The sequence below is a fragment of the Agelaius phoeniceus genome, chromosome 16 (genome assembly GCF_051311805.1).
Source record: "Agelaius phoeniceus isolate bAgePho1 chromosome 16, bAgePho1.hap1, whole genome shotgun sequence".
Classification (NCBI taxonomy): domain Eukaryota; kingdom Metazoa; phylum Chordata; class Aves; order Passeriformes; family Icteridae; genus Agelaius; species Agelaius phoeniceus.
The window spans coordinates 3,821,677-3,844,556 of NC_135280.1; the positions used below are offsets into that span (position 1 = coordinate 3,821,677).

The 22,880-nt window shown below is 43.4% G+C and overlaps 1 protein-coding gene across 3 annotated transcripts in view; it reads right to left on the reverse strand.

Moving 5' to 3' along the window:
- SDK1 (sidekick cell adhesion molecule 1) overlaps window positions 1-22,880 on the reverse strand; it is a 389,575-nt gene that overhangs the window by 63,419 nt on the left and 303,276 nt on the right. For all 3 annotated transcript variants that reach the window (XM_077186853.1, XM_077186854.1, XM_054643643.2), the window contains 5 exons: window positions 20,982-21,219; window positions 15,109-15,224; window positions 14,655-14,844; window positions 12,699-12,797; window positions 3,718-3,912 (listed from right to left, as the gene is read on the reverse strand). In XM_077186853.1, the coding sequence (XP_077042968.1) occupies window positions 3,718-3,912; window positions 12,699-12,797; window positions 14,655-14,844; window positions 15,109-15,224; window positions 20,982-21,219 (838 nt within the window). The remainder of the gene's footprint in view (window positions 1-3,717; window positions 3,913-12,698; window positions 12,798-14,654; window positions 14,845-15,108; window positions 15,225-20,981; window positions 21,220-22,880) is intronic.

Consider the following 22,880-nt stretch of genomic DNA (forward strand, 5'->3'; position numbering starts at 1 on the left):
TGACCTGGCAGGTTAAAGAAGAATCATCAGGGCTGGCAGCCAAGCAAAGCAAGGCAATCTTTAATGAAACTCAGCTGTGCTTGTGGCTACAATTGCTCTTTTGACAGCATCTGTGTGTAAAGCAGCTCCCTTTTTAACCTGTTCTTACTCCTTGGTACCAGGAACTCTGTTCTTTCTATGCTATGCAGGGTCCTCTTCCCCCTGCTGAGGCAAGAGAAGAGGTGGGCTGGAACAGGCTGTTGTGTGGCAGAGTCCAAGCACACACAGCTGATGCTGAATTCCTGCACCAGGCAAGGAACCAGGAGGCATCAGCAGCTCCTGATGCTGCTGCTTCCAAACCCCAGCCTGGAACCAGCACAGAGCTGGGGCTGGAGCACCTGCTGCAGGTCCCTTCCAGAGCTCCCCAACTCTTCCCTTCATACCCACTGACCTTGAACCTGCAAAGTCAGACCAGCCATGCTGAGGGAGATCTCTCCAGAGTAATTACCCTCACACCTCTGGGATGAGCAGGGAATGGCAATGCAGGTGTAAGCATGCCAGCCCCCAACTGTTTCATTACAGATCTCCTTTCCCGTCACCGCATCTCCGCACTCCATCGATTTCAATAGAGAAACTCTATAGAGTGAGGAATAATTGTTTAATTGTTTATCATGAAGATTATTGATTCTGATTAAAATGTGTGGCATGTAATAAAGCAGAAATTGATTGGAGACACCGCAGTGACTTGCTTTTGAGAAGCAATTCAATTCAACTTCATCAGCACTTGTTTCCATAAACACACCTCTGCCTGCCTGATTCCTCACAGCTCCGTGCGGCCAGCGCTTCATTTCCCTGCCATCCCCTACAACCATTTCCTGCATGTTTTGGCATTTCTCTGCAGCCTGCTCTCGCTGACATCAGTGCCCAAAGACTTGTAAGCTATTAGCTGGAGGAAGCCCTGGGTGCCAGCAGCCTGCGAGCAGCAGCACGACGCGAAAGGTCAGTGCCTTACACTGACAGGCGGAGACAGGGACGTGGGGTTATTCCATGCCAGGGAGGGAGAGTCATGCAGGGATTTTATACATTCTGCTGATAAGCTCTGCACTTTTGGGCAGGTCAGATCTTGCAGTTAGTCTCCCATGATTTGGTTTCTTTCTGCTGCTTATGGGAGATCTTAAAATCTCCCGTGTTGCAGGATATACTCCCTGACTGTTTGTACAAACCCATTAGTATAAAGAGTTTATTTATGGGAGTTTAGCCACAAGCAAATGTTAAGGTGAGACTGTCAGTGCAGGCTGGAAAGGCCACATGACTCTATAGACTACTTTTAATTTCTTGCTACATTTCAGTTTTTTAACTCAGCTCTGCCCTGATCACCAATGTTGACTATTCTGAAGTGTAGATTCAAAGCACTGCAGTAGAGGCTTTGGAGAAGACAGCCACAATCTAACTTGGGATCTATAAATCACAGGCATCACTGCAAAATGTAAAGATTTATACTGGGATTAACCAAGGAATTTACAAGGGCAAGAGTGACTAATTTTGTTAATTTTCAAGAGAATTTTTGTGTCTGTCTACCTTAGTATCAAGGTCTATGAGGATTTTAAATACATCTTTATCAACAGGAATAAGATATCTTTTCATTCTAGAATATTTATTGTCATGTATACACATTTCAGGTTAATTTCTTGTTAGCAAAATAGCTGCACTGGATTTCTTTATCATCCCTTTTTATAATTTCTTATCATCCCCTTTTATAATTCTTGCTGATGTGAGAAAACACATTATTGTCCTTATACTTTATATGAGATCAGCAAACTTGTGGTTCCCAAGCACGTAGAGACCCAGCAGAATTGTCCATCAAAAAGAGAAAGGGATCATGTTACACTGTGATTTGGGTACTCAAGATAACCCTAAAGCATTGATAGCAGCAAGGGATCACTGTTCCCACAGTGCAGCTGGGAGTTCTGCCTTGAGCTGTGGTGCATCCTTGTGCACAGTCTGGGGAATCTCAGCACATTTTATTGAGCAGGAGAGGCTCTGAGCTTTGAGAATTCACATTTTTTGGCATGGTGGGTTTTTTTGGAAGCCTCTAGATGTCAGGCTTTGAACCTCTCCTTTGACAGCAATCAGACAGGGTGGGAGAAACCTTGAGCTGATAAATCTCTTTGATGGACAGTACCTTAAGCAGAAGCACTTCCAATTTCCTAATACATCTCCAGAGGTTCTTTCTCTGAGGAGTGCACTGTTATGCACTGGGAAGGCTGCACATGACCTGCAGAGCTTTGCCAGAGGGAATTTTAAACCCAACCAAACAGGCCAGGAGTAGCTGAAATGCACCTCACAGGCTCTTGCTCTTGGTAGCTGAACATCAACTTCCTCTCTTCTTACAAGTGTTAAAATAAAAATAATGAGGGAGACATTGCTGGCAAATACAATGGGAGATTCTTACTCTTGCAATAAATGATGTGCAAGGTATAGAAAGGACTTTAAACAAATGATTGCTTATCAGGAACATTTTAGAAAATAAAAGCAAATGTCATTGATTGCATTCTACTGCACCAAGAGCAGGCCCACAAGCACATGCAGAAATTCTAACAGTTGAAAGATGTCTGTGGAGGTCTGGCCTGGTGACCTGCTGGAGTGTGCTCCTCTCAGAACTGTGACTTTTATAAGGCATGGGAGTTGTATGGTTCTAGTTTTTGAGGGAGAATTTTACTCAAAAAATATCAATATCCAGACATAGCACAAAACCCAGTGGTGCTGGTAGAGTTACCCTGGCTTGTTTTGATTTTGCCAGCTCAAGAGACCAGATACATTCTTTGCAGTGGAACATGGCCTATATGCAAGACCAGGGAAAAACTCACTCACACTTTTGTTCTCCACCAATATTCAGCAATATATTCTCTTTTATCTCTGAATAAAAAGAAAAAATTAAAAATCTTCATGCACAAGTAGAAAATGCAAATTTTTTAACTGTAGCTCGACAGATCAGTTCTAAAAGTGGAGGAATGAGCAGTTCCTTGAGCCAAAGCATTAAAAACAAGCAGCGATGCAGAGCGGATCCTGTAATACCTTCCACGTCTTTCACATTTTGGTACATTTGGTATCAAAGCATCTGGTTTCATTTACACACACATATAAATGCCACCTTCTAGATTCCCTTCAGAGCAGAACTTGCCTGGAGAGTCAGGATGCAAACAGCCATTTAATGGCTGATGCAAGAAGCAGAAAAAGTCTGGGCAATCCAGATGCAAAGGCTCTGCTGGAGCGTGTGGCAGTGAAAGGCCAGAGTAATTACAAACACATTAGGTCAGGGCTGAGGCACAATGGAGGAGCTTTGGAGAAATTCTGCAACACCACTGCCTCTCATTTTGCGTTCCCTAATCAATATAATTCATCCATCACTTACTTTCTTAAGATTGCAATCTTTCTAGAAAACGAGAGAGCTAAAAAAAAAAACAAAAAAACCCAAAACCATCTGACTGCAAAAAGAGGCTGCACATGGCCAATATAGCAGCTGATGGAAAAATCAATTCCAACAGCCCGGCAGGTTAGAAGAACTGTGTCTCATAAAAGTCAGCCTTGCTTTCTCAAATCATGATGCTGCCATGGACTGGGGCAGGTTTATGGGGAGAGAAGGAGGAGGTGTAGCCTGCTATTGAAATCCCCCAAAGTGCAGTGCGGGCTCCAGAGCAGGCACAGAAATTCCCTGAGCCCACGGCTTGCAAGCATTACCTCGTTTCTCAGTGGTGATCACCGTGGCTTCCAGAGGCTCCCCCCAGCCCTGCCTGGTCTTGGCAGATGTCCTGAAGATGTAGGCTGACTCTGGGCTCAGGTCTGTGGCCGTGAACTGCCGGACTGTGGAGCCAACCTCCACCGTGGTGAACTTGTTGGGGCTGCTGCTGGCCAGGCGGTAGGCAACCTGGTACCCTGCAGACAGAGAGGGGAAAAGGCTCAGCTGGCTTCTCTAGCAGGGACAAAAGAGCACAAGCACTATTAGTTTGTCCTAATTACATGCTTATCTGAAGTTGGGAGAAAAGTAATTTACTGCCTTTGGTGTTATACAGCTCTGCTTTTTGGCAGATGCCACACACCGTACAAAGGAAATCACACACGAGGCTCTGCTGGATACAACTGCTATGAAACTGAGTTCACTTTCCATTCCTTAGGCCAACAAGATGCAAAAGCAGTTTAATCCTTCCTGGGCATTCTGGCACCTTTTTGGAAAGCAAAGGAACAGAGCTGGTGCAATGTGTCACCTGACTGAGGTGGTTCAAAGCAACGCTCCAGTTCCAGCTTTCCAACCCACCCTCACAGGTTGTTCTGCCCTCTCCCAGTTTCAGCACTGGCTCAAATTCAAGGTTCTTCAGCTGCAGCTCCAGCAGCTAGACTGACCAAACCAGGCAGCCTTCACACTGCTCCAGACAAAGCTTGCTCCTCCTTTCTGCAAGTGCTTTTCCCTCAGCAGTGAGTGCCAGAACTGCCAATAAAGCCACCCTTCTGTCATTCAGCATCGCTGCCCTTGCCCAGAGCCCGAGGAAGGAGCCTGCGAGCTCTGTGGTCCTGCTTCAACCAGGCAGGTCCCCATAATCAATTTTGCTGATGCCTGTAAGTGATAACCCCCCTTCCACCCTGCCTGACAATCAGGAGCTCACAGTTTAGCCTGGGTTATTAATGATTCCACTGTGCAAGGAGGGTTTCCAGGGTTCTTACGCACCACTAGCGACAACTGTCCCCCAAAGAGGGTCTGCCAAATGTTCAAATCTATTCTGTAAACCCAGCAATTCAATCAGGCTCTCACTTCTGGAGCTCAATGGTGACTTCCAGTCCAGCAGCTGACTTCCAAAATCAATTAATAGCAGAACTGATGTGGGGTTTTATTGCCCGAGCTGAATGTATGATTAAATGCTCCATGGACTTACACAGGGCAGAGCACAGCCAACAAATCCAAATCAAACCAGCTGAAAACAAAACAGTCATGGCACAGATCTGCCAACCCTCTGCTCACCCTCTGAATGACAAAAGAGGACTGCAGCACCTGAGCCATCTCTTTCTCATGGAATTAATATCCCAGCTAGAGTTTGAACTCCCACCACATCTTGGCTGTAACAAGACCAAGGGAAGCCAAACCTGGCATGGTTCATTTGGGAAGGTCAGTGCATGAAATCTGAGGGGCTGATCTTACCTATGGCTATTAGAGAAAACCCAATGACATTTATTTCCCATTGTGAATATGCCACAATTGTCACATTGCCACTCACAGGAAAGGCCTGAAGTTCCTGCAGACCCTGGAATCGATGCCACTCGCGTGTGGCGCACTCTGCCACAAACAGTGGAATTTAATTGGGATACAGATGGTATTAATTTTGTTGTGCTGACTCTCACAGTGCCACTGATGATGCACCAGGGTTTCTTTGTTTTTTCTTCTCTGGCAGCTGCTTGGGGACATGGGGCAGCAGTCATGGCTGCTTCATGTGGAAGAATTTGCACCGACACCTCGAGGAGTGACTCAGCTTTTCCGAGCACTCGTGGCTTTAGCCTCAGCTCCCCCAGGCTGTGGTTGGTTTAATCCTACAGGAACATTTCCACAGCTGGGTGGACAGCTTTAGATTTCTTCAAAGGCTGGCAGTAATGTCCTACAAGGAGTGCCTGAGGACTTTGGGCTTTTCTCACCTGGAGGCTGAGGGGTAACCACACAGCTCCCTGAGGAAGGGGTGTGGAGAGGGAGGTGCTGATCTACCAGGGTGGTAAAACACCTTGGAAATATTCAAGGTCAGGTTGGACATGGTTTAGAACAACCTTTATTAGTTGTGAATGCCCCCTGCAGGGGGGTAGGACCAGATGGCTTTCAAATATTGCTGCTAACCCAGTCTGGGTTCTGTTATCTCCCTGGGACTGATAGGACACGTAGGAATGGCTCAAAACTGCTTCAGCCAAGGTTCAGACTGGACATCTGGAAGAATTTATTAACAGAGAGGGTGGTCAAACCCTGGAACTGCCTTCCTGGAGAGGTGGGCAATGCCCCAAGCCTGTCTGTGTTTAAAAACCATTTGGATGAAGCCCTTAATAATGCTGTAACTTGGTCAGCACTGAACTGGTCAGGCAGCTGGACTTAATGATTGTTATAGGTGCCTTCCAACTGGAATAGTCTGTTCTGTTCTATTCTATTCTAATCAATTAAAAAGTCCCCTGATTTTTCAGTGCTCCTGAGTATGCTTAGATCCCAGCAAAGTCTTGGAGTCTTACACTTTCAACATTTCATTCTTTCAACTGCAAATTATCTCCTTTTATCCATGGGACTAGTTCTTCCATTACTGGTCCAATATATTTCAACAAAGTATTTCTGTACCCTTAATGCTGCAATATTTTGATCTTTTTTAAAAGTCCACAGAAAGACAGAGAGCAATGGGGAGAAGGAACTGATATATATGATCTTTTTTGTTTATATTGATGTGAAGAATGTGGGAGTGAAAACCCCAGTGCAGGATCTTAACAAGGAGGAAAAAATAGTCAAAGAAAAGCACTGGGGAAATTTTTACAGAAGCAAGATGAAGGAAAAAGCAACTAAGATGGCTAAAGAAGCTTGATAAAGGGATATAAGACGCAAAGAATAAGACCTGGAGGGAAACAGAGAACATTAAAAGAATAGAAAAGTTGATTTATCTAGTTATTAAAAGATAAGTATGATATCTGGGACATATCCTTGTCGAGTAATTTCCTCTCTTTTCTAGACCTTTGTAAAATATGAAGTGTAGTTAAAATGTAAGGGGGGAATAGAAAGATAACTATTTACTACTAAATGGTGGCAGTCATGCTGGAAAGCAATTACAAACACACCCAGATTAGGCAAAGGAACACATACATATCTAGGCCATTACAATATCTTACACAAGAGTGAGTCTGTGGCTAGTGAAATAATTAATTTAGCTGTGAGAAAGAGGAAATCACTTGTCATAGCCTGTCTCTGTGACAGGCTCTGCAAACTCCCTCTCCTTGCATCCCTGTGAAAAACAGCACCAGCTTTCACTGTCCCCTCCTACATCTGCTGTTGGCTCAAAGTCTGAGGAAATATCTGTTCTCCTGAATTTACATGACCAGAGCCATCACCTTAACAGACTTCCTAAGAAACTCAAAAGCTCCATAGGTCTGATTCCAAGGCAAATATCCAAGCTCTACACCTGAACTCAGCTCACTTTTATTGCTACCTACAACCCGCCTGAGAGACACCCAGTACTTAAATCTGATCCCCTGCACCTCCTGTTAGACAGTTTGGGACAATGAGGATCCAGACTGGCATAAAAAGCATTACTTTTATTTTTTCTGAGTGGCACAGAAGACTCAGTACTTAAAGTACAACTTGGATAATAACTAGAGCTAATGCAAGATCAAAAAGATAAAATTATTAAGTTGATGAATTTCAGCAACAAGGGATAGGAGAAGAAAGGAAATGTTAAGTGAAATCAAACGAGGCAAATCAATAGAGGTAAATGGAAAGTGTTCAAAGAGAAATTAATGTATGCTCGAGGGCTATAACAGGCAATTGCTGCAGTGGAGGAATGAGCAGCTTCCTTTCCTTGCTAGATTATGACAATAAGATGTTGCAGATATCTTAGGGAAAAAAAAAGTAAAAAATCAAAGTCTATGAATGAAAGTATAGCCTTTAAAAGGTGATTGGAGCAAACTTTTTTGGGAAAGGAATATCTTACAGAATGTGAAATAGCTAGATGGTCAATAAGGATTCATATTATTTTCTTAACTTTTTTGCCATACAGCATTAGATCCCAAATCCCTTCTGCTATTGGGAGTGCTGCCACTCACCAGGCCAAAACAGCATTAAAAACCTTCCCGAAAAGATCAAGTCTTCAGGAGTTTATTTATTCATTGAAACTTGGCTTATTTGTCACTTCAGCATCTTTTTGAGCATTTTTTTGCACAAGTGCAAGCAGTTCCATGAGCTGCACACTTCCCAAACTCAATAAATGGCAGCTGCCTGTTAAACGTTGGGTCACCGCAACAGAGCCGCCGGATTCCCCGAAGCAAACAGGCGGCAGGAGGGTGACAACACCCCATGAATATCAAAAAGCTTTCAAGCTCATCACCATACAAAGCCCTTCAAGAAGTGACAGCACCCGTTGGTGCAGGCCACGGTGCAGCAGAGATACAAACAATTATTAATTTGTCACAGAACTCGGGGAGAGCTGAGCGATACCACGAGGTTACGCTCGGCGCGGCGGAGCAGCAATCCGGTTTGTTGATTTTCCTGCTTATCTGTTTTAGGGCCAGCGGGTGTGCAAATGCAGCCTGGGATCAAAATAGGAATTTGCAAACATGGATTACATCCAATTTTGGTTCTAATTCTCAACGGGGTTCTTACACTTTTTTTTTTTTTTTGCAATAAGCTCCAGGTAAATGCTAAATACGAGGATACCGTGAGGAATACTAACCAGGGCCTGGGAGGATGTGGGTTAAGCTCTCGTTTTCAGGGGGAGCTCATAGCTTGAAGTGCACAAATGCACATTCATGCTTCATTTATCTTTAATAGTATTTGAGGGAACTATGTGGGTGCTGGCTGAACTGAGTGCAGAGAGGAAGACAGAGTGAAACCTCAGATGGTTGGAGAAACATTCCCAGAAGGAAAAAGGGAAATATCTCACAGTCTTGCATGGTAAAATATTTAAACAAACAAACAAGTGGTTTTCCCTCATGGTGCCTGCCAGTATTTCATCCTGCTAATCTCTCTCTGAAATGCTAGAACATGTTTTTATATAGATTACAAAAATGTTAGCTGCAAAGGTGCGTGTATGCTCAGAGGACAAGGCAGCCAGAACAGGAACATTAGTTCAAAGGCTCTGAGTATAAGTCGCTCTTGCAAAGCAAGTGGTTTTTCTTTTGAGCCCCAGGAGTGAATAGAAGGGCAGCACACAAAATTATGTTCACTTATTTTTCCCAATGACTCCACTTTGGTGCACTTGACCAGAGGGATGGAGTGGTGTTTTGGAGGTTCATTATAGTAATGAGATGTAAAAAGTGTACAGGGAAAAATAAAAACCCAAAACTCCCCAAATTTGCAGCCTGTCCTTAGAACGCTACACAGAGTTTTTATCTATTTTTGAAGCACGGTTCACTTCTTAGGAAAGATCACAGAAGTACCCAGCATGAGCAATTTTCCCTTTTTCTCTCTTTGGCAGCTAACTACTTCTTCCAGGAACCTCAGTATTTCTACCATTGAGAAAATAAAAGTAAGAACTCTTGAATAAAGACAATGGACTTCAAAGAGGTGGATGGGGGGGACTGGCAGGTAACATCCCCCTGGGAAGGAATTCTAAGGGAAAAAGGAATCCAGGTTAGCTGACCATTTTAAGAGACAAAAAATATGGTACAACTATTCCAACACAGACAAAAGATGTTAAGAGGCCAATATGTTTGCATTCAGAGCTCACTAATGACCTGAAAATCAAAAGTGAATTGGACAAAAAGTTGAAACAGGACACAGGTCTAAGGGAGTGTATAAATAGACAGCACAGGCACATAGGGACAAAATCAGAATGGCCAAAGAGCAAAGTGAGTTATCACCTGAAGGGAAGCAAAGGCAATGAGAAAGATTTCATAAATACATTAGAAATCTGAGGGAGAGAAGGAGAACAGGTCAGCCAGCAGGAAGAAAAAAAATGAGCACAAGACAGGTGAGGCAGAGAGGGAAGGAAGGACTGGTACCTGCATTGCTGCATTTTCACACACAACAAGAAGTTGGTGCTGACAAGATCCTCCACACAAATTAAAAGTGACAACAATGTAAGTAGGGATGCAGGCTGGAATGGAGAGCAGGTTAACGAATATTTAGTTAAGCTGGATGTAATCAAGTCAGAAAGGCCTGATGAAATTTGCCCTGCAGAGATGGAGCCATCTCTAAATAATTAGCCATTCTCATCCAGGACTTGTGGACGACAGGTGACATCCCAGAACATTACAAAAGGGCAAACAGAGTACACCATCTTTTAAAAGGAGGCAAGACTGACTAAAGGAATTATGGACAAATCAAACTAAAGTTCAATACACAGAAAGAACCTGGAAAAAAATATGACTCAATATACAAGCATCCACGAGGATAATAATGTGCCAGGGAACAGCCAATATCTGTTTGATTGGAGCAAATAATAAATATCAAATAATCTGTTTTCCATTTTGACAGTGTAATTGGCCAGGTGGGAAGAGTAGATATGATCCACATTGACTTTGAGTAAGGCTTTAATATGGTTTCACACAGTCCCACCAAAAGCAAACACAATAACAGAATCTAACAAAAACACCACATATTTTGAAATGAACGCTTAAAATATAAAATGTCGTTATCAATGATTTGCTAACAACCTGGGAGGACACAGTAAGCTCTCATGAGACCTCATGAATGAGTCTGGTCCTGTTTAATACTTTCATTAATGACCTTGCTGATGGAATTGCCAATCTGCTTGCAAACTCCAAAAATGAAACCAAGCTGTGCACACTTTAGAGGACATGAGTGTCATTTAAAGAGATCTGGGTAATGAAGAGAGATGGGCTGGAATCAGTGAGATGAAATTCAATAAAGGCATCTGCAAATTATCACACATAAAGAGAAAAAGCTGAATGTTCTTGTGAAAGGAGGACTGGCTGACCTGGAAGTGTAACTGTGGGAAAGAGCAGGAATGAACAGTGGGACATGAACTGACTTAGTTACACCATCAGAGTAGTCAAGGACTGTGTGACACATCCTGGGATGGGCTGTGAAAGACATTGGAAACAACAGTCTACATGCTAAAGATGCTAAAGATTCTTTAAGGGAGAGCTTTTCCCTTTCCTTCCAATCCTGTTTGTATGATTTTATCATCACCATAACGGCAATGAGCAATAACCAGCTGTGGAGGGGATGCACTGCACCAAGCACTCTGCAAAGATGAAATAAGGGAGAGTTCCTACTCCACTGATCTTGCAGCAACTCCAGCAAATGAGGCTGACAAAGTGCAGCAACGTGAGAGGTTGGAACACAGTTGGGGGAGCAAAATGTCTTCTGTGCTTTCTCATCACTCCTATCAAATGATTTTTTTTTTCTCCTTAACCACATCCTGTGACTCAAATCTCAATCTCTGCTGAGAGCAAGTTCTAGGACACACAGTTCCTTAAAAAAAGCAACAAATCAAACCCACAAGACAACCTGGAAGCCAAACTTCCTTGAGCTGCAGAGAAACCCTGCGTGGATCCATCTCTAGCAGCTCACCACTGCCAAGCTTCACACAGACTCCTCCTCGTGCTCAGAAAATCCTGCAGAGTCTGCCTTTGGATGCTGTTTGATGATTTCCCTGTATCTTCAGATGCCAGGATCACTTTGGTAAACTACACACCTGAGCAAACACTGAGTTCTTGACTCAGGATTTCAGTGCAATGCAGGATGAGTTCTGTATTTAAAGCAATGCCACCTCTGTAGGAACATTTGAAGCAGGCACCCTCCAGCCAGCAAGGAAGGCTTTAGGGAATATTGCTGGAAGCCAACACATGAGCCTGAACGATGGCAGTGAAATTAGAAGCAGAAAGGCCTGGCAGACTGAGTACTAGATAAAAACAAAAGCTTTTGCTTCTGTTCTCAGAATTGAGACACAAATCTTTACTCACCAGCCAGAACTGCTGTAAAATGTGTTCAGCAGCAGCAGAAAACACTAAATTGCTTGGTAACTATGAGCTACGTTAATTTTAGAGGCAGGAATGGATTCTTACATTGTAAAAGTCTTCACATTTTAAGTGCAACAGTGGCTGGTGCACATATTGCAAAGGCAACCCAAGAATTATGAGAGCAGGAAGGTGAGAAGGTTTTCTGCAAATTCCTGTCATGCCTTGCTGCCTCTCTTTCCCTTGATGAAAGGGCAAATAGGATTTAACTCCTCATGACCTGTCAGACATATTATCTCAAGGAAGCAATAAAATGGAAGCACACATAAAACTGAAACATTGGGCGTGTCTGGCAAAGGTGGGGAAAATCCAGGCCTCCAGGCAGTTTTCCCAACAGTCAGGCAAACAGGTTGCCAAACCAAATGCAGATGGGAGGAGAGATGATATTCAGACACGGGGCCTTGAACAACACTGAATTCTGGCTCAGGAAATGTGGTGGTGTTTGCAGGGGTCCCGGGACGAGGGAAGAGATGAGAATCTTGACTCCATGTTTCAGAAGGCTGATTTATTATTTTATGATATATATTATATTAAAATAAAATGATATATTAGAACTATACTAAGCAAAGAGAGAAAGGATTTCATCAGAAGGCTAGCAAAGAAAAGAATGGAATGATAAGAAAATCTTGTGACTGACCAGAGATTCTGAGACAGCTGGACTGTGATTGGTCATAAAGTAGAAACAATCCACATGAGACCAATCAAAGATGCACCTGTTGCATTCCACAGCAGCAGATAATTATTGTTTACATTTTGTTTCTGAGGCCTCTCAGCTTCTCAGGAGAAAAATCCTAGCAAAAGTATTCTTCAGAAAAAATGTCTGTGGCAAGGAAAACCCACAGCATGGAGCCCTGCAGACCGGTCCCCTCACCACAGCCCCTCAGCTGACAGCAGCACATCTTCTGCTCTTCATCCAGAGATTCACTTATGTTCAAGGCAAAGGAAAACCCAACAGCTGTGCTTGCTCTGATCTGCATCCCTGCACTCCCAAAATCCCGGGGTTTGCTGCTCCACCTTACCCAGGATGATCCCGTTGGGCTCCTCGGGCGGCTGCCAGACGATGCGCACGGACGTCAGCCTCACCTCGGGGAACACCATTCTCACAGGGGGCCCGGGGGCTGCAAGGCAACGCAGAGAGCATGGACCAAGGACTGCACATCACAGGGATCACAGCTTTTCTGCTCACCCTGCAACACAAGCTGTAGCTCTCCGATAGTGGGTGGAAGCACCCATGCATTGTGCATAATATACAGTTATTCTATATATAAACAAACATTCTGTCCATGGATAAAGGCCTCCAACACCCCCAGACACCAAACACAGCACAGACCAGTGCAACCTACACTGGTTTTTTACAGCACCATGAACTCTGAGCTCTATAGGGTTTTTCTCACTGCAGCATCACCACTGGTGTAACTGAGAACACACTATGAAGCAAGACACCAAGCTGCCTTTACAGAGAGTTATATAGCTGAATCCACTTCATACCTGTTGGAATTCAATCATATCCCTTCCTTGTGTCATCAGCAGCAGCTTTGAACTGCTTTCTGACTTTACATTTGCATTTTAAACACCGAGGTGTGAGCAGGAGAACCTGAGGCAGGTGAGAGGCACATTAACACAAAGGTGCTGACCAGCCCAGGTTCACGAGGTGAGGAGATGCTTAATTCATACATTACCATCCATGAATTTTCCCCTTCAGCACAAATTCCACCTGCATTACTCCTGGTGATGCTTTTAATTAAGTTGAGCCCAGAGGAGACACAACATATTTATGTCAGGGGTATGGAGATGGAAGAACAATTAGTTTCATTTGCCAACATGCACTTAAGGAGGGAGCTGCTATAATGGAGTTATCCAAAACAAACAGTTTTAAGTATTTCTCATTACAGTCTGATATGTACATTTCATTGAGTGCTTTTCTCTCCCTGCAGAGTTCTGCTAACAGTAACTTTTCTTATTTTTCCTTTCAAAGAAAAGCCAGGTCCACACACAGGGAGTGTGCTGAGAAAAAGGCTAAAAAAATGTCAGGGAGTTGTTGTCTCTGTTCCTGACCCCACATGCTCCCAACTCCTTCCTCCCCTGCACTGCATGGAAAATGTTTTGTTAAGCCAGAAGTCTGAATGTGTTTTCAGCCCAACCAAATTATCCTAATGAATTTACTTGTGTAAACCAATGTTTACTCCATTATTATTTTGAAAAGATTTTGATGAGAAAGAGAGAGACTTCAGAAGCCTCTCACACTGATCTCAACCTATTTATTCCTGAAAAGGTGATGAAAAGTAAAAGCAGTTTTAGCATCTGCAAAGCCCAAAAATATTTCAAGAATTGAACCAAATTTCTGTACAATTCCATCAGCAGGAATCCTTCCACCACAGCAGTGTGCTCAGGGAGTGCTTGCTTGGGTTCCTTCAGGAACCCAACAGCACTGGGAACCCCCTGGGAAGTGCTGGAGGCAGCTGCAAAAGGAGCCTGGTAGGATCTTCTTCCAAGGTCAATGCCTTATTCTTTTGGGGTTAAAAAAAAGGAGAGTGGATTACTGAAGCTGCAAATTCCTTCAGTCCACTCAGACCCAGATTTGTTTATTGCTTTCAATTGCAGCATTTTTTTTCTTTAGCACAATTGAACTTCAATAGGAATTTATAATTGGTCTCTAAAATTGTCTTCAATAGAAATTATCTCCACCAAGCTACAGAGTTCAATATTAGAAGTCTTCTTCCTTTTCATTAGCTGCAGGGAAGGTGGAAAATAGGGGACACTGGTTTTCTGTGCTTTTGCCAGATTCTCAGCCCATGACCAATGGGATACTGCTGAGTTACATACCAGCTACAGCCAATGTCCTGTGGGTTCAGAGCTGAAAAAAAAAGCCACCCAAAAATCCAAATATTTGTTGCCTCCACTTGCCCCACTAGAAGAAATCTGCATTAAAAGGCTGGATCAAATAAGATGTTTATTTTGGCAGCCTTTAAACTCACCATCATCCTTGGTTCTCTCTGTCACTGCTGGGGAGCTGGGGACTCCATCCCCAATGCGGGTGAATGCCAGCACCTGGAGCTCATAGAGGACAAACTTCCTCAGGCCTGAGAGCAGCACTGACTGGGTGTGGTTCCCCCTCACTGTCTGGCTCTTGGGTTCTGAGTCCAAATCCTTTGCTTTGTAAAGGATCTGCAGGATAAATGTGGATGAGACACAGAAGGAAAGAGATTGTTGCATGAGGACTGGAGAGAGGGAGATTCCTCCTTGTCACCCAATATAAAATGAGATAACATTCACCAATCACCCCTTTCAAAGCCAGCACAATTCCTGTATCTTCTTCAGCTGACTTTGAACAATAAGAATATCCAGCAAGTGAATAATACATAACAAATACAAAATCATGTCCTGGTAATGCACTAAAAATCAAATGAGTATGAAACTCCAGTTGCCTACCTTGTAGCCCAGGATGAGACCATTCTGCTCAGACTCAGGAACTGCTGCCCAGGTCAGCAGGATCTGGGTTGAGCTCACAGCTTCAGCAGAGACATTCTCAGGAGGAGCAGAGGGAACTGGAGCCACACAGCATCACCAAAGAGCAGAAATAGGTCAGACATAGCAGATAATTTTTTGCTTTCTCCCTACCTGCTGAGGAATCTTCCAGGATCCCACAGAAGAGTATTCAAACCCAAAAGAGCTGGAATATGTTTTAGACAATCCCTTCTCTTCTTGTATTCATTCTACATCATCTTTATATTTCAGCCTGTCTCACAATTTCTTGCCAGTTCATCTCAGAAATGACAATGTTTGTAAAGAGCTAAACATTTAATACTTATCAGTGTCTACAGACAGACAGTAAATATTGACAGCTATGAATAAATTTCAAATTCTATATATCTGCAGTAATAAGAACCAAGTTTAAATTCCTGGACTTCTCCAGAAGCCTATCCCCCAGTATTTCTTTACCACACCTTTTCTTCCCTGTGCCAAAACCCAGAACTCTCTCTGAACGTGAGTTTATCTTACAGCATGATCTGTTCTAACAAGAAGTTTTATGCCCCCGTGGCTTCCTATATTATCTGAAAGGAAATTGTACCATCTTGTCTAGAGCTAGCAATAATTCCCCCCCTGGATAGCACTGCCACTTCAGTAAGAAGTTCTTTAACCTATGCAGCCTTTTGATGATGTGATAGTGCTCAACATTTGCAAGACATCAATTAGAGATGGATGCATTAACACCAGGAGTGTTTTCAGGGTGTCAATGAGAGATGCCTATTTCATCTCTGTTGCAAAATTGGCTCTCATGAAACTGCAGACATCATTAGGACTGATGGCACAGGAACACTGTAATTTTCTCTGACTCCGGGGAAGAGCAAACTTGCATTTTCCCATGCCATTAAAACTCAAAGTGCTGCAGAACCACACAACTGCAGCCTTTTGTAGGCAAGCTTAGTAGCATGTCACGTTATGCAAGCAGGATGTGAGAGTTCACATTTTTAAGAGTTCACATTTTATACTGCCCTTTTGCATTTTTTCCCCATGGCATTTCCAGCATCTGAAGGGTACAATCTTTTCTAAAGCCTGCTACACCTGTCAGACCTCCAGAGAACATTCACCAAGTTATGTTACACAAGCACTTAGGGACAGTGCAGCTTGATTAGGGCCTGAATATATCACAAAAAGCAGCCCAAAGCTCTGCCAAAGGAAAGCTTTCCTGGCTGTCCGAGGGAAAGAACAGATCTGCTGTTTTGGAGGCCAGCTCCTGAAGCTCCTAGCAACATGAATGACATAATGAGTATGACACCAGAATTAATAAAAACGGAAAAATCCCACCCCCAAAACGTGGTACCCCCACCCCTGTGCACTCAAGGTTAACGGCAGAGATGGTAATTTCTGAAACAATTTCCCTGATACTAATTATTTGGGGCATAAGAAACAGAGCACCATCACATGACACTGCAGCAGACTCAAATCCAATTTTTTCCCCCCTCCAAGACTGAAGTGTCTTTTTTTTTTTAAATCTTCTCCCAGATTTATCCCCCACAAGGATATAATTATGTTAAAGGAAAATAGATTGCCAGGAGCCATGAATGTCTTTGGATAGCTGCCATAACTTTATCTGTAGATCTTCACAAAGAGCTACTCCCACATGAATCACTCCTGGAGAGAGAAAGGGTGGAGGTGGGTCACAAGAAACCAGGATGTGTAGAGGAAAGAAGCCCTTTCCAGCCACATTTATTTCTGTTTTATCTGGTTTGAGGCCTTTCAAAAGAGAAAAAGTTACTTTATTTTACAAATATTTATCTTCCTTCTTTGATCAGCAGCCAGGAACTGTCCTGAACTCATAGAAGGCAGAGGCTGTGCCCAGACTGGCCCTGAGGGCATCCTGGCTTTGAGGTGAGGATGGTCACACTGCTGGTGGGGCACTGGACAGCTGACAAAGGAGAGAAGAGGGTTCATTAGCTCAGACCTCTCTCAATTCCCAGTGACAGAGCAGCTGAATGCCCCCTCTCACTGGAGAGGAACCTAAGTCCAATGCCTGAATGGTAAAAATCCTTGTGTTCATTGAGCAAGCTTTAAATCTTCAGTCCTCACCTCAGTGTCGAGAATTTGATTCTAGTATGAATTCAGGAACTGCAAGTGATTTTATGGATCTTATTGTTGCCAACCTTTTATCAAGTAACAGACTTTGATCGACCCTTTAAGAATGAATTGAAAGGTAACCTTCATTTCTCTGACCCATCTCCTCTCTCAGGAAGCTGTGATTCAAGGAAATTATAGTTTGCTAAGACTAATTAGTGAGTGAGGCACATAATCCCTCTTTCCTCTGCAAGCTCCCTTCTCTAATGCTGGTTTCCTTAAACTGTTGCACCGAAGACTTTGTTATAAGCTCCAAAAAGCTGAGTTCTCATTAGTAACCTGCAAGAGCAGCACAGAAGCCAAGCAAAAGTGTCCAAAAAAAATCCCAGAGCATGAACAAAATGAACCGGAAACACTGAAACTAAACGATGAGCTAATCCAGCAAAGCGCCAGCACGGAGCACTTCACAAGATCAAACGCAGGAAATCACAGAGTTACTGGCACTTTGCACTGGAATGTCAATAACAGAGCAAGTTTTTAAGGTTATCCACTTTGGCATCTAAAATCATGCATCTTCTTTCTACATCTGACACAGGCTCATCTGATGTACAGCAAATTATGTCGTTTTATGTCTCTAACTGGGCCAAAAGGAGGTTTTAATAAGCTAGTCTGTATTCTGGCTTTCTAGGAAAGCTAGAGAGCGGGATGCAGTGGTTCTCTGCATTTTTGCAGCTCATTTAAGCTGCACATCCCTCACTCTTTTTGAGAGCAAAAATTAAAGTGGCACATTGTATATCTGACGTTGGCTAAGAAGTGCAAATTTCCAGCAAGGTTGATGGCAAAAGTAGCACAGCTGCAGCACACATCAAATTAGGTACTGCAGGCCAAATCCTCAGCCTTGTACAGATTCCCACAGTGACACTGGGCCACATTTGAATTATCAAGAGATGCTCCATCACAGCACAGTAACTGCTCTGTGAAGGTCAGGCTCCCAAGCACTGGGAGATTGATCCTTGCCATGGATGTGTGACCATGCTCCTACAGTAGCTCATCCTGTAAGACAAGTGTACACATTCATGTAGCTGAATATTAAGAGCACAAAATCCATTAAGGCACTGGGTTAGGTGTATCTGAGATGGAATTTTTTTGAAAGCAACAGGGTCTGTATCTAAGAGGAAGCAGCCCTGCCAAGGTTGTTCTAATACATCAGATGCCTCTGCAATTCCTTGCTTTCTCTATATTGGACCTACTGTCGTTGTCAATTTATTGAGTGGAAACTGAGCTTGTTACTCTGCAGTTATTTTACACCATAAAATTTAATGAGCTATTTAATTTCTAACATTACAAAAACATTTTGGATTGATAGAACCTGTCCTGTTTAAAAATCCTAATTCATCTCCCTCCACCTTCAGCTGCTTGCAACCCTACCCCAGATTTTCATTTTAGGAATTCCCAACTGTTTTTCAAGCCAGTGTTACCAAAACCTACAGCATTATTTATTCCCTCATAGTTTCTTTGGGTTTGATTTGTTTTATATATTCAAGAGCTTCAGAAACCAGTGAGCACTTGTAATGACATGCCCCACTATTGTTGTTGGCATTTGTGCTCAGCTATCAGTGCTGTGATTGCACAAGCTAAAGCAAACAAATGCTCAAACAGAGCTTTATTTTCAATAAAGATTTTGGGCTCCAGTGATTGCACTGCCATCAGATACCATGACCTGGTTTAGTGCCTGGGCTCTACTCCTTATCTCCTTGGATGGCATAAAACACGAACCAGGAGTTGTGCCAATGAAACACCACATGATCCTGGCCAAGACACCTCTGGCCAGCTGTGTGGCATGTTTACAACCCCCAGCACCAGCAAACCAACTTCCCTAAGACTCTGTGTCTAAAAAATGGAAAAAGAAATATTTTGAAGTTCTTGGAGAACACAAGCGATAAATAGAATTTTTCTTATAGTTCCAAAGACAGACCTTAAAGTGCTTTGACCTTTCTCTCCAGCTTTAAATATCTTTTATTTGCATTTTAACCCCATTTGACTGTGCATACAGGTTAATTCCAGATTCCCTGAAGTGCTTTCATACAGTTTGCTGCTAAGCCAGCACATCTTGTATATTCTAAATCTAGGAAGATACAGCCAAAAGTCTGAGCCCTGACTTGCTCTATGCAAGAAATCAGATGTCAGTATCAAAGCAAACACATGGAGAAAACCAAACGAGTCCTTACGGCCTAGATCACAGCTTTGTGTTATTTTGATCCCAGGTTCTGTGTGCCTCCCACAATCAGTTTCAAGTCAACCTTCTCTTAATAGTCCCAGAGAAAATGCCAGATCCACGCATAACCTCTGATCTTTAGATGCTGAGCAAGAGCGCTGCAATCCTAAGGTTTTATGAAATGACTTAATCTTAGTATTTACTACATTTCAAAAGAAGCGTTTGAAAAGCAGCGGAGAGGCGAAAGTGGAGGATGTGATATCTTTTTATTATGATACAGAACTGCTTTGTCTGGGTCGTGCTATCTCTAACTCCAGCACAAGCCTTCTTTAAAATACCTCTGGCAATCGCTTTGCAATTACTCCTTCCCAAAGAGCAACACTTCAATGGAGGGGGATGACTTTGTTTAGCTTTCTCCCTGGCTAGTTCAAAGCAGAGTTATCTGAACCAGCAGACCAAACCCTGCTGCGCCTGCTCTCGCTTCCCACCAAGGAACACTGCGTGCTACACAGGGCACAGACATGCACACATCAGGCATGCACAGGATTAAATTCCAAAACTTCTTTAACGAAGACAAATTGCAAAAAAAAAACCCAGGGAAAAAATCAGCATTGAACCTTGCACAAAGAAGTGTCACTAATAGATTTATTATTAAACTTTTAAACCACACATGACCCATTTTGTTGCTAGCTTGCAACATAACTTTTCCTTTCCCATGTGCTTGTAGGGTAGGTCTGGAAATAAGTTTTGGGGAAGTCAACAGCTAGAGAGCAGCTTTTCAACATCTGCCTTCACTGCTCTCCTGAGCTAACAGTAATTTACTGTTGCCTGAGAGTGACAGCTTCCTTCTGATATTTGAAGTCTCTGTGCTTGCCTGGACAATTCAGCTCAACAATACAGCCCTGCTGCTCCAGGTCTGTGAGCAGGTTATGTCTACACAGCCTTGTACACACAATTTTGGAAGGCAGGTTTGAAAATGTGCCATCAGAAGCTCAGGTAATTATTTTATTTCTCTCTGGGTAATCAGCTCTCTAACGCGACTTGTGCCCTTTTAGAATTATTTGGTGCTTGAAATGAAATTTCAGGTAACCACAGCTGTGAGAAAATGTGCCTCAGGCTAGAATCAGATGAGGAAAAGGGGAGGATTAGGGAAAATAGGGTACTGGGGAGGAAGAGGAGGCATGAGAGAGCATCTCAGCCAGAGAAGTCTATATACAAGCTTCTCCTTGTGCTGTCCACACTGGGGCAGAAATAGGGAGAGGTTGTTCTGTTTGCTTTAAATAAAAAACCTGAAGGTTTGTGCATGAAAGCAAGGTAGGAATAAAAAAAAAAAGAAATAACCCTTCAAATGTCTGTATGTCTTTTTGCCTGCAGTGCATCTCAACATAACTTTTTTTAAATTTAATTTTAGATTTCATGGCTCAGTAAGCAAAAAAAACCCCACCCAACATCGAAACACCAAACTAAAGAATTAAAATCTGAAGAAAAGGGTAGAAAGTGGTGAATTTCCTGGGTTTTCTGTGCTTGGACTCACCCGACTCCCGCGTCCGGCCTCTGACGGCCTCGCTCCAGGGCCCTGCCCCGATGGCGTTGAAGGCCTGGATCTGCAGCTCGTACTCCGTCCACTCCTGCAGCTCCTCCAGCGTGCACTCCCGCGCCAGGCGGTCGGGCAGCACCTTCAGCAGGGCTGGGGAGGGCAGGTCCACGCGCCATGCCCGGATCCTGTACCCCACCGACTCGGGGTTCCCGTTGTACTGCGTGTCGGGGAGCGGCTGCCGAGCGACAGGAAACACAACAGCCCCGTCAGGACACACGGCCAGAGCTGGGAACTGACCCCAGCTGCTCCTCAGGAGGGGCGCAAGGGGCATCAGTAAAAAGAAAAGACAACAAAAAACCCCAGGACCCAACGGTGATAAAACAGCTGCAGAGCTTAGGACTTTCTTAATGAGCATCATGGTGAAAAGTCTCAATGGGCTGCCACAATTGTCCATGTTTTTGTCTCTAGGTTAAGGGACATAGATGAGAAACAAAGAGCATGATTATTGTTCTTCATGAAATAGTTCAGCTTGCCACAAGGTTCTGCTCCTGAACCCGTGTGCAGCCCATAGCAAGGCAAAAATGATCAAGAGGTTGATTTTCTGGTTTATGCTTTGTGATCTGCTGCTGGTTTCTGTCCTGCTTGGAATTTTTTTTTTGATTTTGAGCCAAGTAGGTTTGCTCACAAAACCAAGCCCTTTGCTGTGGGTGTATCAACAGAGATTATATGAATACAATATATTTCAGAGCTTTGTGATTAATTATGGAAATGAATGATAAATTGCTGAAGCATGTGACAAATTCATTTATCGTACATTTTTTGCCTTTTTTTACTGACTCTCTGCCTACTCATTTATCAGTAGAGATTCATTCTAGTATTCTAACTCCCCAAGCAATTTCAGAGATTAAAATATGAAATAATTAGCCTACTTCATGAAGTTTGGAGTTTTTCTGCTGTAAAACTAACTAGACGATGCCACGGATGGCTGAGATTCAGTTCTGATTCACTGGGAAAGCTGGATACACATTAACATTTCACAGCTTAGAAGACTCTACCCCGCAGGCATGCAGGGCTAGAAGCGTGACCCTCATTCTGCAGGAAGGGAGGAATCCCCAGCTCCCAGGGGAGAACAGATTCACCTGCAGGTCTTGAAATAAAAGACATTAAACACTTTCAAATATTGATGTTATTAAGCATGAAAAGCGTTTATCAGGTCATTTTTAGCTGTGGCTGTTGCTTGCCCTGAACCCTGCAGATTGACTCATGGAAAACAGGCTTTCAAGCAGCACAGTCTTAATGTTTTAAAGGCTCTGAAAACAACCTGGAGTTAATTTTGATGGAAGATACGTAGGTCTGGATACAGTGCCAATGTGGGCATGATATTCACACAGAAAAGCCATGACAGAGTTGTGTGGGGCCTCTCAAAGGGACTGCCATGGCTCTTCTGTGGGTAGTGAGGTGACACCTTCAAGCTTCAGATTTTGGTCTGGCAAGGTTCAGCATTAAGTGCAGTGTCCTGTTGAGAAACTCAAATTATTCCTTTCCAACAGGAGAAAAACCCTCTTGTTCCCAGCCTGATTTTGACTTCCAGCCATAATGAGTTTATGCATGGAAAAGCTAACATTTGGGCAAAAGGAAACCTGTGCTTCATCAACTTCACACCACAGTAACCCCGGTGGAAAACTCTGCCTAACAGGGGTGAAGAAAAACCATTTTGGAGCAGGTTAATTGCCAAGTAAATCCCAACGTGGCAACTCTGCAGGTAACTGAGATGGGTAAAGGGGCACAGCGATGTCAGCAATTGCCGCATCTTCGCAATTAATCATTTATCTCTGCATTTTAGCGCATGATTCCACACCAATTCAGCTAAATCTAATCTTCCCACAGGAGTGCCAG